The 9,269-nt window shown below is 43.2% G+C and overlaps 1 protein-coding gene across 1 annotated transcript; it reads left to right on the top strand.

Annotated features, from left to right (window-relative positions):
• Nucleotides 1-7,329: 7,329 nt before the first annotated feature.
• On the top strand, nucleotides 7,330-7,821 carry LOC109279292 (feather keratin B-4-like). Its single transcript, XM_019470475.1, has one exon. The coding sequence runs from the start codon at nucleotides 7,330-7,332 to the stop codon at nucleotides 7,819-7,821; it is 492 nt and encodes a 163-aa protein (XP_019326020.1).
• Nucleotides 7,822-9,269: the final 1,448 nt, after the last annotated feature.

The following is a 9,269-nucleotide window of genomic DNA, read 5'->3' as shown; positions in this document are numbered from 1 at the left end:
TGGTGAGTCTTGAGAGCTGCTATTTAACAATTTGCCCTCACCTGCGGAGGCAGATGCCCGCGAACATCAGGGTGTGCACCTTATGCTGCAAGCAGCCTGTGCAGCCACATCCAGATGCAGTTGTTTTCCCAGACTTCTTCAAAGAGAAAAGGGATTGCAGAAAGGTTTACAGCAATGTTAAAACATCGTATGAAAACATGCTAAGCAGCCTGGATTCCTGCCAGTCTCCCTGCTTATCCTGCCCTGTCTCCCTGGGCAGCTGCCAGCCTCTCAGAAGACAGTTTACCCATCCGTCTGCTGCAGCCGCCGGGCTTTCACCTTCACCGCGATCTGCTGCCTGCTCAGCCAGCTCACCTGGACATCTGCCTGGGAGACAAGCAGCCCATACATGCTCCCTGCCCCCTGTAAATCTGCTCTTTCTAAAATGAACCCCTCAAATATTTGGTGTATATATATTTAAATTTTTCCCCTTACTGGACGGGTACTCCTGTAAATCTGCTTGTTTATCTTGCAGACATTAGCATGTGCCCTACTTTATTGATCCAATATGAAGATGTAATTACTATATCTTGGAAGATTACATTGTGAACTGTGTCTCGGTGTCACGCCCCAGATAAGCTGGGAGGCAGGGCAGAGATACAAGCTGTGTTGATTGCCTGGCTCACGCAAAAAGTGTTGTGAAAAATTTGGTAATGAGGTCATCAGCAGGGTGGAGCTCTCAGGAACCTCCAGTCCAAAAGACCCAGTCTTGACTCGTTATCTACACACCATCCAGTCCAGCAGTTCGAGGAGTTTAACAATAATCTAGTTGCACAAGGGGATTCAGGAAGTGATTTTCACCTGCTGAAGATGACTTGCAAATTATTCCTTTTTTTTCTTTTTAAAAAAATTACATTCCTGAAAACCACTAACTTGGTTCTTCTTGAGAATGAAGCAGCTTGCACAAGATAGTCTGTCCTCCAAGAGCCTTGCTGAGGCGTTTTAGGGAAGAGCCATTAGCCTTTCAGCCTACGAACTTAGTGCTTGATCCCTTTCGGAGAAATTTGTGTATAACTATCCATACTGTGCACCATAGTGCTCTGCTGTCTGAAACGCAGGCGTGTCCTTTGGGTCCAGTCAGTGTGTATTGACACATCGCGTTTTCAAAGAACCCTCAATATTCTCTACTCACCTGCCTAAGCCATATCTTGAGACATTTTGATTAACAGGCTAGGAAAAAACCCAGTATTTCTGATAATACTGCATCTTTCTGCCAATTTGGCCTTCACCCTTGGTCTTTCCTCCTTTGGCTGCCTCCCACAAACACATTTCACACGTTCCTCTTACGCTGCTTGTTTCAGTGCTTTCCCCCCATATTGCCTGGCATGTGGGAGCCCAGCTGTTCCTCTCCCTTGCCCTGCTGTTTCAGTCATTATAAAGGATGCCGCATTTAATTGTCATTATAACATCCCACATTATCTTCTCACTGCTTCTTGCAAATCTTCTTTCTCTTTACACCTGTATGGCACAGACAATTATCATCTTATTATGGGATAACTGATGCCCAAAAGCCACCTAACCTGTCTAAAGACACTCTATACATAAGGGTGGATCTAAGACTTAGACACACCTAATTATTATTACTTATTAATTATAACCTATCATTATAATTCCAACATCGCACACTAGCCAAATCTATGATGGGGCCAGGGAGACCAAGGCATGGGGCAGACAGAGGAGAAGGAACAGAATGAATCCTGCATGGGATGCCCAGAAAAGGTGCTGGTGCAGGGCCACCTTTACTGTTTAAATCCCTTTTCAAGTTGTGACGTGAGTTACCAGGCGTGAGGTAGGAGCGCACTGGTCTTTGCAGCAGCTTTCTACCTAAGCTGAATTTTTAGCCTTGCTGACCTGAGTTGGAAGAAGCAGTGCTATGCAGATATTTGCAGCAGAAGAGGACCTGGCACCGTAGTTCAGATATTTCCTCTGGATAGCAGAACTCTGCTTTCCCTTTTCCTTTTGTGAGAAGAGCTTTCTCTGTCTCTAAGCTCAACTATAAATTCATTTGACAGGGTTCTGTGCCACCAGATCAGCACTCTCTTAGTCTAATAACCTTGAAGGAACTGAAAGTCAGCTGCCGGTTTTTCTTGCTGAGATTAGCAGGCTTAATTAGGTAATGAACTAGAATGAAGATTTAATTAATAGCTTTAGAATTAATAATTATTAAATTGGATATTAGCACCACACCTCTGTGAGCCATGAGGCAATACAGAAATATGAATCCACTCTGACAGTATCAGCTCATACCATGAGCACTAACAAAGTATTAAAAATGGATTATTTGCAAGGGTGGAACTTCCAAGGCACTCTACTCTAAATAACCCAAAACTGGGACTCATGAGCACCCACCTTACTAAGAAACAGGCCTAAACACATCTCTACCATACTTGCATTTTAACAAGGCTCAGCTAACCCCACACCCCTTTCTCCCCCTTTGTCATGGGTCAAAAGTGTTATTCCAGGCTGTCAGTTGTCTGAACACACAATTGCCGCTCCAGTGAGTGCCTGTCACTGTGTCCTTCTCACCTCTACAAGCCTCTTGGTTCTTACTGAGGTCCTTCACCTCTTTGCAGCAACTCAGACACAGAGAAGAAGATACAGGTCTCCTCCTCAGAGCCTGGGTCTTGTGGGGTGAGGTGAGGTGCGGCGCGGCAGGGCTGGGCTGATTTAGGGAGCAACCCAGGAGCCTTATCATTTCTGCTACATCAGCTCTTCCTACACCTGGGGACTTCAGATGACCCAGTAGCCCTCAGAGTCCTACAGCCGTGTTACTGGCCAAGCGAGGTGGCTCTGACCTGGAAAACATGCTGGGGTGATGGGTATATTGTGTGCAGCCTGAGGTATACGTTGCCCAGCTTTTATAGAAAGCTAAATTATACCCAGACATGCAAGCTGTAGTTACACCTTGGACTGCAATTTCACATACCCTCAGGTTTTATTGAGGAAAGCAGCACTCTCATATTAAAGAGCATTAGTTCTGTTTTGGTTTTAAGATTAAAGATATCCAGTAAAATTGCAGTAGTGTAATTATTCCTGAGCTCTAAGCAAATCTCATTTAGTGGTGGGGAAGAGTTCTTCAGCTTCAGAATTATTTGTGTGTATAATTATGTAATCCCTATGTTTTGTTGCACTGTAGCTAGAAAACGTAACCAAACCTATCCGTAAGAGAGGAAATCCATATTACAAGAGAGCTGCATTTTGCCATTAAATACTTCAAGATGAGACTAGGTATTCAGGATGCAAATGGGAGATGAGTAGACTGAGGTCACTGACTATGAATTCCCCTTGGGATCAGGGTGAATTTTGCTGAAAGGGGATTAAGTGAGGAATGTGGAAAAGGCAAAAAAATAGAAGGAAGTCACCTTAGTGCCAATGGAAACTGGACACACGGTGGTGGCTGAATACAGGGTCTCCACATCAGTGGGGTTTCTAAACTTCCAGTGCCCTCAAAGGACAGCTAGGCAGTGCCTCAAAGAGATGACAGAATTGGTCAGCTGATGAAACGCAAGCATTTATGGAGAGGTGAATGCATGGATAGATCTCCAGGCTCCACCAAATGTGTCTGCTGACTGTAAGAGAAACTCATATGTACTTTCAGACACCCAAGCGTAGCTATCTCAATCTGGAACTGAATCTAACCCCTATGTCCTCCTTTCTCCTGCGGCAACCACATAGTTACACAACCAAGTCCAACTTTCAGGCACAATGACTTGTTTTGCTTTACTGAGTGACTGACGGGACAAGCCAGCAGGGGTTTTATGTTCTAAGAAATGGTTACTGGAGAAGATTTTTATAAATATAAGATGAAGCCTGAGAAACAGAAGGCAGATGTGGGTGTGATTTTAAGAAGAAATGAAGATCCTTTGATTTTGGGAACTGGTGGAAGCATCAGTTTTTCTGGAAAACTACAAATTCTATCATCAATCTAGACTCTCTTATTTTTTTTCTGTTGTCTTGTGCTCTGCTCGGCCCACAGTCATGAGGTTTCCTATACTTACAGTAGCATAGTCTGGGTAAATCATTTCCAACAGCTCCAAACACAAGGAGAGGAGTAGGCTGCCAACAAAAAAAGATTTATTTATTTTTTTTTTAATAGGGATGAACAAAGGGAATCAAGTAAATGTAATGCACAATTTACAATGAACAGAAAAGTACAAACCTGAGATACTGCTATGGTCTGAGCAATATAATAGCACTGAATATACAGATAATGAAAGAGCAGACAGTGGCGATCTAGTCCTTTAGTTCCTTATTTCATCTTCAATCTTGCAATTAGGTAATGAAAAGGCACTCAGTAATATTGACCCTCCAGCTCAAGCAGTTTTGGAAATAGGTTTCCAGGTGACAGCTCTTAGACCACGCTGGAAACCTATGCCAAAATATGGATGTCCAGGATCCAAAGCAACCTTAAGTTTGCACTCTTGCACAATGATTCCTGTATTTTAGCCTATTTATTTTGCTACATGGTGTTGTTCGTTATTCTTTTACAAGCGCTATCTGCCTGGACTTGCTATGATAAAATCTGTGGAAAAATGAAGGTTAAGGGTAATGTTTTGCTACAATCTGTGATAATAATATAGGCTATTTCCTTTCAGACAAGCGAGCTTTCAGACCAATTTAGTAAATTATAGCATGGCACAGATGAGAGCAATAGCAATTAAACCAGCTTCCTCTAAGATTTAATCTTAGTATGCAAAGCAGCTGTGTAAGGATCAGAGCACAGTACTGGGATTTCTAAAACCAGAAAATCAATAAGCTGACAACAACAACAACATGCTAGGACAAACAAGATGAAGAATCTTTCTGATAATGCTTCAGAATTACTTTATGTGAGGTGAGTTTAAATCTGAAGCTGTAAGCACCAAGTCTGGGATTCCGCAGCCAGGCCACACTGCTGGTTTATGTAAATTTGTTGCGCTGTATGTGAAGCAACAAATTCTTTAGAGGAAAATACAAAATCCCTGATGTTTTTTCTTCATATTTTCAGAAGTATTTAGCTTTCACCCGGTGAGGGAGGATATCTATTTCTCTATCTTCAAAAGAATTCTTTGATATAAGGCGGCTGAGGTTCAGGTGACGTGAAAAGGGATGTTGGACTATGGCCAATTACTTTTTTGTTTTTTGTATCTCATATTTTTAAGAGGATATCTGTAGAGTATGAGGGCTGACTACAGTCTGAGCCTGAAAGACTGCATCTGCTCTTATGGTTTTCTACCTTATGTAAAACATGAATTCCCCTTACTTAAAGCTGCCAGGGAAAAGCATCAGTTGCGGAAAGCAAACTGTATGGATGGTCAAGCCAGCGCGATTTTCTGCAGTGTGTGTTAAGAAGCTGTGTTTTGAACAAGTATTCTATACATTGGAAAAGCCTCAAAACCAATGAGGTCCTTATTAACTGTCATAAAATATTTGGTTTGGTAACTCCTTTAATTGTTTCAGGTGTCAATCGCTGTAATTATTAGTTACTTCCCATTCCCACAAATTATGTGAGTCATATTATTCTGTGCAGCTTGCTGTCATATCTCTATTGGCTGCATACATTCCTCTGGTCATTATATTGATTTCATGGTCATGAAATATAAATAAAATAGTTTGTATTTTTTTTTCAGCTTTAGTTTTAATAATTTGACACAAGAACATAGCTAAGAGGGTTTTTTATGTAAATGTGATTATGTGAATCACAGTATTGGCGTTTGTCAGGCCTTGTGAATTTGTTCTAGCTGAGGTTACGGACCTGTACTTCAGCTAATGTTTCCTCTGGATCCTCTAGTCCCACAGGTAATGTATATTGTTCCTCTCCTCGTATTGGCCTCCAACAAGCATACTCAGAAAGGAAAATTCAATTTCTTCATGGCACCTTGGAAGGGGATGATTCCTTGAGATTAGGAACTGATGATAAATTGTAAAAGCTTGGACAGGTGCCTCTCCTTAGCTGAATTTCTAATTGGATTATTGTGCCTGATCCTAGTGCTCACAGGAGAGTCCGTGAACTGCTTCGGTATCTCTTACTTTCTACTTACTTGGGACGTGGTATAGTCACGTAGGAGAACATCTGTCCAAAGGACAGTTCCAAGCCATAAACTCCAGGCCCAAAGCCCCTGTCGTGAGTACACAATGGCCATGGACACTAATGGCTATTTAATGTAAAAAGATTTCCTACCTTGAAAGAGGAAAAGTCCAGAAGGCCACTGGTTGTTATTACCTGAGATGAGAAGTGATAAACTGGAATCCTGTGCTTACTAGCAGCATGTAGTTTATCCATCGCTGAGCTACCTTCACAAGTATTAGCAAGTATTTAAGAGAAAACCAACCTCGATTTATTGTGGATTTTCAGCTAGAAGACAAGATGGGTGAAGCGTGCGCATCATACTGTGTGGGATTGGAAATTCTCTTATAATCATAAGCTGTTATCAAAACAGTTGCAACAAAGGAAGGCATCACCAGGGGAAAACATTCTGTTTCACAAGATGTAGGGAACAGTTGCGTAAAGGTATCTCCCAAATTCTATTCTCTATGATAGTATATAAAAGTGCTCGTAACTCAGTTCTCTGTAGCTGCCTCTGCTGACTTACTCTTCCTGGTGACTGGGTAAGTCTGATTTAACTGAATCAGTTCCTAATTATAGATGTGGATTTATAGGTAGTGTTAATATGAGGTTATATATCTTAGCCTATTTTAGGGTAGGTTTACTTGGAAACTGTAACTTGCAAATACGGTGGATATAGGCATCACCATGTGTGGTGGAAAACATGAATGGGAGTTTCAGAAGTGTGGATGGTAGCAATTCCTAGGAGCTGAGCATCTATCTATGGAGACAGGACACTCCCAAAACATTATTGGGGTAGGACTGACTCCCATACAAAAAGCACAGCAAAGACAATGATGTAAGAAAAGGACAGAGAGACATTCTTCCCAGAACTGATTTTGGGAATAGGCTATGGGGCAACGGGGCACTAGAGAGGAGTGGGAGTAGACTCAGAAGCCTTTACCCAGCAATTCATCTTGCTTGATTGGTGAGATCTGTAATGCACAAATCTACTTTAGAGTAGAATGGATTATGCCTTAAAAATGTTGATTATATTTTATTATTTTATTTTTTTTAATCACTAACTCTTAAGTTTAGTGTAGACGACGTGGACATATGCATCTGCATCTGTTTAGATGAATACCATTCAACGCTTCTACACAACCCATGTTACTATAACACAGTTTGTTCTTTCACTCCTCTGGCTGTAACTTTACCAGGCTAGTGCACTCTGTGCTTTTCAGGTTGACTTGCTTTCTGGAAAGATGTCTTCCTATGGACAGATGCTTAGCTCCCGCTGTGCTGAGCCATGTGAAGTGACGTGCTCGCGACCGTATATCAACAGTTGGAGTGAACCATGTGTCAGCTCATGCGGAGATTCAAGAGCGATCGTGTACGCGCCACCCGTTGTCGTGACTTTCCCGGGACCTATTATCAGCTCATGCCCTCAGGAAAGTTTTGTGGGAACTGCCATGCCTCAAATTGAGTGTCAGATGGGCCCCAGGGGTGGAGGAATGGGATCTGGAGGTTCCTGTGGTGGAGGCAGCTCCTATGGGATGGGCTGCCATGGTTCAGGTGGTTCTTATGGTGGTGTGGGAGGGGGCTCATGTGGTGGGGAGGGCTCATGTGGTGGTGGACTCTCCCGTTTGGGAAGCTTTTACCGAAACTCATTTTTTTCAGGATTTGGTAGAAATTATTTCCCCTTTTTTTCCAGAGGGTACTATAGATATAACGGTGGAAACTATGGGTCATTTTAAATCTTTAAGAAAGAGTCATGACTGAAGGAACAATAAGATACAAACTAGTAGTTGATATATAGATCTGGAAATCAGACATGCCAAGCAGCCTCTGCTCCAGTCAATGTCAGTAGGAGCTGGGGTTGCTTGGGATCTCTTTGCGCTATGTTTTATCTATGGCTTACGATTCCAATGTTGCCTGACTTTGTCATTTGCTCATGTTATGTTTTGTTCTTTCTGAACCTGAAGAGAGTAAAACAAGTAATGGGACTTGACTGTGACAGTGTCCAGCTGAAAGAAGAACATCTTGTGAGCCCTATGCTCCTCTGAACGACTGATTGATCGTAGTCCTTGTTGAAATGGAAATTACATTCTTTGTCTCTGCATTGCCTCATTCTGCAAGAATGTATTCCACTTCTTGTTTGTATTAAAGCCCTGTTGCATCATAGCACCGTCTTCTGGCTTTCATTTCGCTGCAGTTTCTTAGTTACAAACCAGTTTGAAAGAAAGTTTGAAAAACTTTGTGGATCAATTCTTATGCATTTATCAGGGACTATCATCAGAGAAGAATTTATTCTGCTCTATGTCCAATATAATTTTTCAGAAATACTTCATTAGAGTACTTTTTCCCCTTTCTAATATATACCATGGCATACATAATAATTGGAACAGAATCATAGAATAATTTAGGTTGGAATGACCTCTGGGGATGGTCTGGTACAGCTCCCACTCAAAACCAAGGTAACTTTGAAGCTAGGTCAGTTACTCAGGGTTATTATTTGACCTGCGTAGTGGATGAGGGAAAGGCTGTGGATGTGGTCTACCTGGACTTCAGCAAGGCCTTTGACACCGTCTCCCACAGCATTCTCCTCGAGAAGCTGGCGGCTCACGGCTTAGACAGGTGTACTCCGTGCTGGGTCAAAAACTGGCTGGACGGCCGGGCCCAGAGAGTTGTGGTGAATGGAGTTCAATCCAGTTGGCGGCCGGTCACGAGCGGTGTTCCCCAGGGCTCAGTTTTGGGGCTGGTCTTGTTTAATATCTTTATCGATGATCTGGATGAGGGGATCGAGTGCACCCTCAGTAAAAGTTTGCAGAGGACACCAAGTTGGGCGGGAGTGTTGATCTGCTCGAGGGTAGGAAGGCTCTGCAGAGGGACCTGGACAGGCTGGATCGATGGGCCCAGACCAATTGTATGAGGTTCAACAAGGCCAAGTGCCAGGTCCTGCACTTCGGCCACAACAACCCCATGCAGCGCTACAGGCTTGGGGAAGAGTGGCCAGAAAGCTGCCTGGCGGAAAAGGACCTGGGGGTGCTGGTCGACAGCCGGCTGAACATGAGCCGGCAGTGTGCCCAGGCGGCCAAGAAGGCCAATGGCATCCTGGCCTGGATCAGAAATAGTGTGGCCAGCAGGAGCAGGGAAGGGATCGTGCCCCTGTACTTGGCACTGGTGAGGCCGCACAGGCTCGAAT

Source organism: Aptenodytes forsteri, unplaced genomic scaffold (assembly GCF_000699145.1).
Source record: "Aptenodytes forsteri isolate BGI_AS27 unplaced genomic scaffold, ASM69914v1 Scaffold847, whole genome shotgun sequence".
In the NCBI taxonomy this organism is placed as follows: Eukaryota; Metazoa; Chordata; class Aves; order Sphenisciformes; family Spheniscidae; genus Aptenodytes; species Aptenodytes forsteri.
Note: the sequence above shows the minus strand (reverse complement) of the source record. Positions and strands in the feature narration are given on the sequence as shown.